This window comes from Parasteatoda tepidariorum, chromosome 11 (assembly GCF_982258835.1).
Source record: "Parasteatoda tepidariorum strain Cologne lab strain chromosome 11, Ptep-v5.0, whole genome shotgun sequence".
NCBI lineage: Eukaryota > Metazoa > Arthropoda > Arachnida > Araneae > Theridiidae > Parasteatoda > Parasteatoda tepidariorum.
The window spans coordinates 30,875,394-30,888,345 of NC_141765.1; the positions used below are offsets into that span (position 1 = coordinate 30,875,394).

At 27.2% G+C, this 12,952-nt stretch overlaps 1 protein-coding gene across 2 annotated transcripts; it reads left to right on the forward strand.

The window, feature by feature from the left end:
• Nucleotides 1-693: 693 nt before the first annotated feature.
• On the forward strand, nucleotides 694-12,250 carry SIFa (neuropeptide SIFamide). 2 transcript variants are annotated; one of them, XM_071187669.2, is made up of 4 exons: nucleotides 694-844; nucleotides 6,613-6,763; nucleotides 7,425-7,534; nucleotides 12,141-12,250. In XM_071187669.2, the coding sequence occupies exons 2-3, from the start codon at nucleotides 6,631-6,633 to the stop codon at nucleotides 7,520-7,522; spliced, it is 231 nt and encodes a 76-aa protein (XP_071043770.1). In that variant the 5' UTR covers nucleotides 694-844; nucleotides 6,613-6,630; the 3' UTR covers nucleotides 7,523-7,534; nucleotides 12,141-12,250. The 2 variants fall into 2 exon arrangements, with proteins under 2 accessions (XP_071043770.1, XP_087011148.1); XM_087155022.1 differs by lacking the exon at nucleotides 12,141-12,250 and adding an exon at nucleotides 11,452-11,559.
• The last annotated feature ends 702 nt before the right edge of the window (nucleotides 12,251-12,952 follow it).

Below are 12,952 nucleotides of genomic sequence, written 5' to 3' on the forward strand. Positions count from 1 at the left end.
TCTTACATTGCATCTCACGATGTGAAATGCGATTGCTTACACAATTTAACAAATTAAAAATTGAACATCTATTATTCTTAAGGAGAAAATGAAAATGCAAACTGAGGGTAATGTGCATTGTTATTAATTAAAATTAATCTACCTTTTGAAATAATTAAGAACAAAATGAACAGTCATGCGGTATAGCATTAATTAAGAAAACAAGCAAAAACAAAGAACAAAAAAAAATCACCCTCAAGTTTCAACATTTAAAATTTTATCTCAAGATACGATAAATTACTAAAAACTACTTAATTGAAAAAATATAAACATACAAATGAATCTTTTAAAAAAATATGCAATCATCTGATAAAATCAAACTATTTATAAGACATCTCATAATTGATTTTCTTATTACTCGGTTTACTTTGTCTTCATTAAAGAGTATAAAAGAACCTAGATAATTACACTGCGTAGCAATTCCGAAAATGTATTCACCCTTCACTGACCCCAAATGGTGAAGTTCCCAAGAAAAAAAACCTTTTTTATTCTCCCTTACACCCACCTAGTCATCTCGCTGTAAGCCTCCCCTGAGGTAAAGGAGTAAATCAACTTCGATCAAGGCATCCCGATAATTTAATGAAAAATACAATTTAGTGATAAATTAGATGACCACGTGTGTCTCAAAGCTGGGGCGGCATGTATGCAAAACCATTTTACTGGCTCAACAAGTTGCGCAAACAACGTAGGACTATGCTTCTGGGCTACAATTGGGGTGGTTAAAAGGAATATATAAGGAGAACACATCGAACTGTATTTATTCTTTAGAGAACAGCCAATCGAACAGTTAAGAATACCAGTCCTGGTAAGTTTTAAAGATTTTCAAGTTTGAAATATTTAACGAATTCTATTGCTTAATAGCACTCTTCTTTATCGATACATTTTTAGTATGGCTAATTATTAATTGTTTTAATTAACAGAATGCTGTGCAGGGTCATTATTAACAAGCCATTTATTTAATGAATACTATTAAAAGATGCATTTGGAACATCGAGGCAATCAGTTGGAAGGAGCTATTAATAAATTTGCTTTTGCAATATTGCTTGCGCACATTGCAATAATGGCATATTAAGAATGTGCTTTGTAAAAGGGTTTTATCGAATACTTATATGTAGTGAAAAGGTCTTATAAATTTTTTAAAAGTATTTATATTTGACAATATTGTCGGAGTTAATATTTAATGATACTACTATCAAATCTTTTTTTTAAAAACTTAAGGAGTCTTATTTGTTATATAATATGCTTTGAATCCATTTATTAATTAATCTATCTTTTATGGAAATAAATTGAAACTGTGCTTAATTGCAACATTTTTTGATATAATCCCAAATCTAATTTATTAAAAAGATTTTATTATACATTAAAAAAAATTATTAATTTTACTGATTCAACACATCGTGATATAATGTGTGTTTTTTTATAATTTACTGTATTAAGCGATTTTTTTTTTGCAGCGAGTATTTTTAAAAACTTTTATTCTCTTTCTAAAAAATGCATAAATAATATTTTAATGAAATTTTGTCAGATAAATTGTAAACTAACTTTATCCAAAGGCACAAGTAAAACTAATTATTCTTATTTAAAATTTAAAAAATAACACTAGTCCAGACTATTTTTAGTCGTTTTAAAATGGCACTTGATTTTAATAGATACTTTTAATTCGTAACGCTTAAAACAATTAAATTCCATGTAGAAATTTATAAAAGTAACTGTTATTGAATAAAATATAATTCAATGCAATTTGCAGAGCTAATAAACATTGTTGCACTTTTTCGCGAGACGATTATCATAAAATATAGCAAAGGATTGTGTTATTTATTATGCATTTGTCTTTATGATAAGAAATTCATCATAGCACTTATTTCCATGATTTGTGAATTTATGAAAATTGTATATTCAAAATTTTACCACAAACTACTACTTTTGTACTACAATTGTCATAATCCTATTTCATTAAAAAAAAACTTCTACATTTTTCTAATTTAAAAACAACCTATACAACATAATATCGTTGAAACCATAATTCAAATAAATGACCATAATTCAGATAAATTTTACAAAAATTAGGTACAACAAAAACGTTTCATAAAGTTCTAGAAACGTTTATAAGTTCATGAAACAATCAATCATGAAACAATCTGTATTTTCAAATATGTTTGAAATATTTGAAGTATCTGAAAAATATTTAATGGATAAATAAATTAAATTTCAAGTATGACTAGCAATTGATACAAATCTGTGATCTAAGTTAAAAGGTTAGAGCTTAACACAACTGGTAAATCTAACAATGACTGAGAAATAATTTTAGAAAAAATATACAGAATTCTTTTATTATTCAAACGAACTTGACTTATGTCTAAAAAATATATAAAGTATTATGTAAGTTTCATAAAACCATGAAATGTAATGAAGATAAGAAAAATATGTAAAAGATCAGACTTTCCGTCAAGTTTTCATGCGAAAATGATTGTGAGAAAGAAAATCCCATCCTTTTTCCTACTTAGCTCAAATTTTAATTTCTATTTGATGTTGAAACTCAAATAGCAAAAAATAAGAATTATAATTTTATTTGAATTTTTCTCTGCTTTTTTTAATTTAAATATTCTTGCGTTACCATTTCTATTAAGGTTTATGAACAGTTTCATTTTTAATAAACTTTTTCGGATGTTTGAAAGCAAAAATTTTATTCCTAATATTAAGATTGATCTTTCGCTCTTAACTATTTACGTTTAATAGAACTAATTTAGATTATGTTTTTATTAATAAAATTGAAAGAATAGCAATTACAAAATATGAAAAAGAAAAGTTCTGTTCTCATGTTCTTTATTCATACTCATTCAAGATGTTTCCTGATAGACTTTGACGTTTAGTGCTTTTTTTAAACAGTGACACTATTTTCGTGTGAAGTTTGTTTTGCATAAAAATTATTCCCCTATTAATAAATTTTTTGAAAAGATTTTGACATTTTTTTATAACGCTAAGAAAAATTTATTAAAACGGGTCTGTTTCATACGCCAACAATAGGCTTACTATGCATATACAGATATATATAACAATTATTTCCATGAATTAGCAGACTTAAATAATCCCCGGTGAATACAGTTGAAATGATTTGGATTTTTTAATACATTTGAAACATCAAAACATCTAAAAGAAATTTAAATATAGATGAGATAATGTGCAAATATTCAAAATTGTCCTGCTAACTAATAATGTAAATCATCATAACAATAACAGACATTTCAGCTCCTTATGTGCCCTGGCCAACCTTAAAAGATGAAATAAATAATACAGTGAAAACGGAGAAAAAACGGAATGCAGGGAAACGAAATGCGCAGAAAAAAAATTTTGGTAGTGACATTTCTAGCAACAAAAAAAAATAAACACAATTTTGGTTAATAAAATTCTTAAAAGCACAATATTTACACAATTAAGTGATATTACCGTTCATATGGTAACGGTATACGGGAAGTTCTGGTTTTGATAATTAAAGTTCATATTACTTCATTTAGTAAAAAATACAAAACTAAAATATAAATTAAACTGATTAGATAGGTCTTATGCCACGAACCAAGGTATCATGATAAAAATTATCAAATTTCATAGCATTTACCAAATTTTATCTCATATTAAAAAACCATATTTCATTGTTAATTTTTCCAAAAATCATTACCAAAGCACTTTGGTCAAAATTACCAAAGCCTTATTAGCTTTCTGATGCTTCCTTAAAGCCAGACATATGGTAAACTTTACCAAATTATGGTAGTTTTTACCATATTTTTTCTTCTCAGTGCAACTTCAGTGTTATGTGCCATCACTTTCAAAGCTGTTTGACCTCATTCATTCTCAGGAAATTTTCTGCAGGCATCCTTCATTCAATTTAGTTTATTTAATACTTTCCTAGCTGCATAAATTTTATACAGATTGCTATGAATTTGCGATCTACTTTAGCAGGTTTGAACTTATTCAAATTCGTGTCAAATATATTAATCCAAAAATGTGTTTCTTAAGATTTATACCCTTCATATGATAGAAAATTTCATTAAATGTGTGAGTCTAGTCGGTATAACAATGTTATTATTTAAAAAAATATCGAAAGAAAACTTTTTAATTTAATTTATTACTGCTATAGAATAATGAACAAATTAGCCATATCATGTATTATTATTTTTGATATGGGCTCTTGATATTGTTTTAAAATACTGGGATATATAAAATGGACAAAATATCCTCACATTTCTTTTCGGATCTTGCTTAGAGCATAAAAGAAAAAAATCTTCAAAATTTTCAGAAATAGCTGCTATAAATTTTCCAAAAAGCAGAAGTTTTTATTTCAAATATTTTTATTTCAAATATTTTTACTTCATTTATGAGTGTAGTCTATTTCATATAGCCCTTTTTAGAATTCGTATTTTTTTAATTTAGTTTGTATCTCTGTGTGTTAATTTTAAAAAGTTTAGCATGTTTCTTTTAAAAGGATTATTTCAGTCTCAAAATGTTAATAAGACAAACCATCAGCTATAACTATATGTAAAGCACATTCAAAAAAACTGTGACTGTTAAAATAAAATTAAAACCAACATTATTTCCCACACACCTTGTTTTGTGAAGATTTTCACTTTTCTTTAAACAAAAAGAGTTTGAAGAACTTTCTTTGGTTATTTTTCTCACATGAGAATTAACAAAACAAAGCAGTGATTATTTTTACACTGGTTTTTTTTGTAACTCAACAGTTAATGAAATTTCTGAAAATCATATATTAATATTAGCTACACTGTATGAAATTATGGTATAAAGTACAGATGCTAAGAGAAGCGTACTTTTTACATAATAATCACAGTAAAATCAAAATATTTTACTGCAAAAATGGATTTTACGGATGATTCACCCAAAGTGCCGGGACTTATACCGTAATTTGATCAAGAATTTTTTTGCACACTATAGTAAGAGTAATTACAAGAGCTTCTGTTAAAATTCGTTTACAAATTTTGACCAAATTATATGATATTTTAAAAGATTTGTTGAATTATAATGAAATCATATATAATATAATATTACTAACTGAATAATTTTTTACAATATTATTTAAAAGAAATAAATAAATACGATTAAAATAATAAGTAAACAATTAAAATAATTTTTTGCAGTTTATTACTAGCAAAGTTTAGTTTTTATGCGTGATTACTTAAAGAAAACTTACCTAAGGTTATCTTTGAATATCTTCTGAAGGTCAATAAAAAATGCCCAATATCTTAGCTAATGTTTTTCAACCATGACCCAAAAATATTTAATTCAATGCTCTTTTAATGGAATATCACATTATTTTGGTCATTCAAAGTTCATGAGTAAAATGAATCGATCATAGCCTTGCGTGTTTCGTTGATCTTGACCCCATACTGTCTTAATAGTGAGAGACAAAAGACATAAGGTCTTTTCTAAGAAAATAATGTTTTTCTAATATCTTAATAAATATTGAAGCGAAATTTATTAGTTCCATAATTTTTTACATAGACTATTCAATAACTGTTAGAAGATGCAACAAAAAATCCGAACAATTTTTTCTTTTTAATAATACATTGACAAAAAGTTAGAAAAAAATTCTCATGAAGTGCTTATCCAGGAACTTAAACTTATTAATACAACTTTATGCATTCAATATTATTTTTTCACTTTAATTTTCGATTGTTATTAATTATTTAGGGATAGATTTTAAAACTATATGAACAAAATTGAAACATTCCTTTTTTAAGATTTTTTTTCACAATTTCTTTAATATAAATTATTCTCGGTTCGTTTTTATTTAAACAATATTTAAAAACATTACAAGAAACACTTTTATTTAAATATTTTTTATCAAACCTTAGCTCTCCAGATAAAAAAGTCTGTTCAAAATTATCAGAATATGGTGAAATTCACCGTGTTCTGGCTCCATAGAAACACCAAGAAGCTCGATAATTTCTACCGAAACTTTGGGGATTATGTTTTTGATAAAACTAACAAAATATAATTTTATAACATGTGATAAAATTTGGTAATTCTATATTATGATTCATTAAAACTTGGCATAAATACCATTTATTCGGTTAAATTTATTTTTCAGCTTTGTATTTTTTCTAAATGGGAGGTAATAAGAATTATAATCTTGAAAACTGGAATTTTCAGAAAACCGTTGCCATATGAACGGAAAAATTACCAAATGAATAGTTCAAATACCGTATATTTTTGTCTTATTTCCTAGAATTATATTTTTTCTTACCAGAAATGTCAGTACCATACCGTACGATAATTTTATCAGAATTTTTCATCTTTGTGCAGAATCAAGAAACACTGCATATTTATTTTCGCTTCTAATAGGTAATAATATTTTTAAAATGTTCGGAAACACTCTGATTTAAACTAATTTTTTGAAAAATCCACAATTATGCCTCATTTGATGAAAACAATATTTAGAAAAAGTTTTTAGAAAATGAGTTTATTTTTACCGCAGTGATTCAGAAAACTATTTTAAGATAAGGATTATACATTATTAATAAACATTTTCTACATTAAATGATTAATTGCATTTTATTTCAGTGAAAGAAAAAACTTCAAATGTCTCAATATACATCTACCGTGTTAGTTATTATGATCTTCATAATGTATGCTTGCAATCCAATTGAAGCTGGTGGAAGAAAACCTCCCTTTAACGGAAGTATATTTGGAAAGAGATTTGTCCGAGATATGGGTAAGTGCTATTTCTATAACCGTGATCTGTCATTATTTGAAAAAAAATATGGTTTTATATAACTAAACTGTAAAAAATTACAGTACAACAAAAAATTACGTAAATCTAATTTTTACTGTAATATTTACTGAAAATTACTGAATCACAGTAATTAAATAAATATTGCGTCAGACATGACGAAAAAAAATTTATGGTCAAAGTGCAGATTACAGTAAAAGGGGATTTTATGGTAAAATAAACTTTACGAATGCTGAGTCCACAGTACCAGTACCTTTTTTGTTTTAATTCAATCCGGAATTTTTTACAGTGTACAGTGAAGAAGCTTTGATTTCTAATGCACATTCCGGAAACTTTTCACTTCCGACGTATTAAATGAAGAGATAAAAACCTTTTATGAGAAAATTATTTTTCATTGTGTGCTATGTATGTTGAAATATTATTATAACAACAAATAACCCAGTAATTTTAAAAAAATTTAAAACTAATTTGTAAGAGTATTTGTTCATTTTTATTTTTTAAACGATTAATCATAGGATGTAAGTAATTATAAATAGACTGATTATCTTCATCAAGAAATATGAAGACTGAGAAATAATTCTTTTTATAAGAACCAAGCAAAAAAGCAAACATATTTCTTCTAAAGTAAAATATTTACTTGCAGATGTAGATAGCAGAGGAAGTGACTTCCGTCATCCTGCATGTGATTATGTGTACGATGCTTGTAACCAATGGTACACATCTGGTCAAGATTCTACGTAAAACTTCAAATTTGTAAGTATATTCAATTTTCTTATAATTTTTAAGCAGAAGAAAGCAAAAATTTAAAATATTAAATTTTGATCATACTCTTCTGCATTGCATGCTCTTCTGCATTGAGTTTATATGCGTATCTTTCACATTAAAAACACGGTATTCAATATTTCAATAATGGCACACACAGTATCTCTATTTTGGCATTTTTGACAGTTTTTCGAATTTTAAATGACCTATTCCCTTTTGACTTCCTGAATAAGAAATAAAAATAAGTATTTTACATATAAAAATGTACTACTCCACTTTACTTGAAAATTTTTGACATGAGATTTGATTTCTTATAGCTTATAAATTAAACATTGTTGGAACTTTATTCTAAAACTACGGTAAAATGATCCGCAGCTTAATTAATAATCGTCCTTTTATTAATTGAAAAGTTTACGGTTGGGAGCATTTCTTTACATTCACGAATTTGAAACCGTTTACAACTAGTATTGCTAAATTGTAAAATTATACGATTTTGTAACCATCTACAATTGCCATGGTTTCAAAATCTTAAAAATGAAATTTAAATAGACATTGCAGACAGAGTTGAGGTAGACATAGTTAAATAGACATTGTGGTTGAGTTGAGGTTTGCCAAATGGAATGTGTTTAAAATAGTTTATTGTATCTAGCCATCTATCGTGAGAGTTGACAAATACTAAGCTCTTTTGTGCAATGCAGCTCTGTGATGCTGCCACTTACGCCTGAATGATAGTTTCATATTTCGGTAGTCTAGGGTCACCAATTTGGAAGTGAATGATACTAGAAAGTCTGCAAGTGCTGAAGGATTGAAATAAATGTTTGATATCAGCGCTGAGATTCGATAGTGACATCTATAAATTTGCCCTTTTAGCTTATAGTATGTACCCAAAGGCAAGGAGCTAAGTGATAAGTGGATAAAATTTCGGCTGTTTAATTGTATTTGTCAAAAACAGTCAAAAAACAATTTTTCTCTCAGTCAGCAGTTTGAATATCATATTTTTATGGTTAGTTTACTATTTTAGTTGAATTAAGTTGCAATTGAATAAATTGTTATTTAACCATTTTTTTCTGAGAAACTTCTAACAGTGTAGTGGCATTAAGCTGGTTTAAGTACCATCATATTCAGCATCAAAGTCAAAAATCATACTTTTTAATAAAAGTTTACTTATAAAATTTATATCTTCTAAAATATTAGTCTTACGCCAAAAACTGAGAAACACTTGCATGCAACAAGCAAAAACTTTAGCCTTTAATTAAGCTTTTAGCTTAGCCTTTTGTACCCCTGTTTCGCTTAAAAGTTCCCAACCTTTTTCAGTTACACCATTTTAAAAATAAGAAGACTAGACATGTTTTAAACGATATGTGTAACACGCTTCAATTATAGTTATTAATTATAGTTTTAATTATAGTTCTAAATTTATAGTTTAAAGATGCATTTTCAGATTTTGAACATACATAAAATAAATCTTCAAGCGATTAGAAACAGCAAAATAAAATCACTGGACAAAAAAATTACAACTTTTCGAATTTAATAAAACATTGACGTTAGCAAACAAATAGTCTACACTGTATTTCATTTTTATCCAAATAACATGACCTATATCTACAACTGTATTCTTGATATTTCTGATTATAAATAGCAACTGTAATCTACTCAAAATTTTCTGGTCCTGGTTTATCTATTTTTTTTCAAGCATGAAAATCACACTTTTAATATCTACCAAGTGTATGAGGCATTTCACATTACTTAGCCGGAAATAAATATTGGGTTGGCAAAAAAGTAATTTCGGTTTTTAGTTTCAAATAAAAATAGATTTTTCTGTACAAAAAATGAACTTTAATTAATCAAATATGTTCCATTCTGTCCCATAACCTTTCGTCATTTTTCTGGCAACTTCATGATTCATTGCTCATAGAACCGCTGTTCTTATCAGTTGAGATTTGAGCTCATCATTATTAATGAAATTTTGCCATTTAAAAAGTCTTGTGAATTTTGAAATAAATGATAATTGAATGGTACAAGGTCTGACTATATGTGTGGGGTTAAATCATTTTCTAACCAGGTTCCAATAATTTTGTACTTATTGCTAAAGATGTGTGAGGCATTGCATTGTGGAGATAGAATATGATTCCTTTGTGATAGACCAGGTCTGTCCTTTTTTTCTTTGATTGATTCCTTTTATTATGCAAGTTGCTGGCAGTAAATCTCTGAGTTCATCGTTCGGCTGTTTGGAAACAGCTCAAAATACACAACAATCTTATATTACTACCAAATTGACACATGATCTTTTTTCTGACACCTTTCGGCTTTTGATATGGCTTGCACTGTTTCATCCGTCACAAATACTGATTCGCTGTATTAGAGAAATTTACTTCAATTCTTAAATTAATAATTCAATAAAATTCAATATCAGATTTGACCAAAATTGCTCAACAAACCAGATTAAGAATCAAATGAATCTTATTGTTTATGAGCTATACTGTTATATCATTTGTAAGCAAACTCATAGAACCGGACACAATAAGATGACCCGGATGTTTTGTCTTTAACTACATTATATACACGCGAGACTAAATTTGCCCCTTAAATATTTGTCATATAGCTATGAATGGATTGATGTTCTATTCGGTGATGAAAAAAAAACAGTATAATTAGGATAATCCAAGCGCCAATAGTTATTAATGGCATAATATAAGAGAGATCCGACACGATGTTTTTAATGGACAACGGGCTGGAGCTTTGCTTATTCTCTAGGGTTCCTTTGGATTCAATAGCTATATCAACTTGCAACAATAGCTATATCAAAGCTAACCAGTTACCTATCAAAATACAAGAGGAAGTTATTTACTATCTTTCAGATATCTATTAAAAGCGGCTGAAGTATAGGTTTTCCAACAAGGCAATGCCAGCGCATATAAATCCACTCCATAAAATAATGATTTAGAGCTAAAATTCCTACAGTCTTCCATTACTCCCCACTTAGTCGTGATTTAAATCCATAGGAAATGTTTGATATATCGTATTACGAGATATATTTGAGAACTGAAATGCGTACTTATCAGTACTACGAGTGAAAGAAGACATTAGAATAGCATTATTGAACCTGAAGTGCGTGCCAAGCCTTGTCCTTTCAATCAAACACGGTGAGTTCCAATTGATTAAAAAAACGGTATAGCAATTCAATTGTTAAAATTTTTTACTTAATTTTCTTTGGATATATATTGTGTAAACTATTGTCTATGTCTAAACTTTAATGGCATATGAAGCTGGTGAAAATCTGAATATTTATTTTTTTCTGCTTCAATTTATTTCATTTGTATACTTTTCTGTCAATTTACAAAACATTCAGATGAATAATTGCAAAACAATATGCGCCTGTAAAATAGTAAAGTTTAAATTTCGTTTTAATTATGTATTATCCATGCTATTTTTAAAATTAATGAATTAAAATCTCTTTAGGTAAAGTAAAATTGGTACTAGTACTTGGTAAAATTAATACTTATTTAGTTTCATAAAAAAATAAATATTACCGCAGTTTAAAGATATCATTAAAGCAACAAAAATAAGATTACCTCTTACTACTTTTCGTGTGTACAAATAAATTACTTTATACCTAGATATTTAAGATTATTTATAAAAATATAGTGCATAGATGCAACAAGAAAAATCTTAGATCAATATTTATCGATAGCAAAATGCCCACTATGCTGTTTGCCTTGTGATTGGTCACAATCGTTACTATTAACAAGGATGGTAAAATGCCCATGATTTTGAAGCTACAAAAAGCAAATATGCACAGATTCTCTATGCGAACTATTTTGAAATAATACATTTTTGAACTGCGTTTTATTAGTTTTAAGATAAAAAATAAGAAATATTACACAATTAATTGTATTTTTATTTTCTAGGTTTTTTAAACTGAATAGGTTCAGAAAAATGTTCTAGATTTAGAATTCAAAGAGACAGTTTTGTATTGTGTTCACGCATTTCATGAATAATAAAAGTTTAAACCTGGATATCGCTTATGTCTTTATTAAATTAATTCGATTGTATTGCTTTGCTTGTGATTGGTCACAATAGTTACTATTAACAAGGATGGTAAAATGCCCATGATTTTGAAGCTACAAAAGACAAATATGCACAGATTCTCCATGCGAACTATTTTGAAATAATACATTTTGAACTGCGTTTTATTAGCTTTAAGATAAAAAATAAGAAATATTACACAATTAATTGCATTTTTATTTTCTAGGTTTTTTAAACTGAATAGGTTCAGAAAAATGTTCTAGATTTAGAATTCAAAGAGACAGTTTTGTATTGTGTTCACGCATTTCATGAATAATAAAAGTTTAAACCTGGAGATCGCTTGCGTCTTTATTAAATTAATTCGATTGTATTGCTTTACTTGTGATTGGTCACATTCGTTACTATTAACAAGGATGGTAAAGTGCCCATGTTTTTGAAGCTACAAAAGACAAATATTCACAGATTCTCTATGCGAACCATTTTGAAATAATACATTTTTGAACTGCATTTTATTAGCTTTTAGATAAAAAATAAGAAATATTGCACAACTAATTGTATTTTTATTTTCTAGGTTTTTTTAAACTGAATAGGTTCAGAAAAATGTTCTAGATTTAGAATTCAAAGAGACAGTTTTGTATTGTGTTCACACATTTCATGAATAATAAAAGTTTAAACCTGGAGATAGCTTATGTCTTTATTAAATTAATTCGATTGTATTGTTTTGCTTGTGCTTGTAATTTTTTTTCGGAACACAATTTTGTATTTTAGAAAGTACCTAAGCAGTCGGAAGTAAAGTTTGCATACTTTTTAACTACGGCAAATATACATAAATCAATGAAAGTATCATTCTGGATTTGCAAATTTTGCATTTTTAATTTCTTTTTTTGGGTTAAAATGCTTCAACACATTAATATTAATATTTAATTTAATTTAAAATGCACCTACATTTATTGAAATGTGACTGCTTCCAAAGATCGAGACAAATAAACACGTCTCTTATAACTTAATATATCTCAAAATCATTTAACAAAATGAAAATGAAAACTTTTTTTTCAGTTTCACACCTCATTGGAAAAAACTTTTGCATTTCTTTGGGTGTTTTCTTAAATAAACTCAGAATACATTGTATTATCAGTTTAACTACCTAAAAAATAACAATTATTGTCTATATTTTAAAAAAATTGATTTTGAATCTTCCATTCGTTAAAATAAAGAACATTCGTGGCCAAAGAGATTTTATTTTTATTTTTGTTAAAAATGCCGTCACTGTAAATCATTGAGCTTACATAGCTTTGAACATATACATTTAGTTTTCCAATTTAGTAAAAATATAAAAACCAATTAAATAAATGACCATTTATTATTGCTGCATCGTTTCTGGAT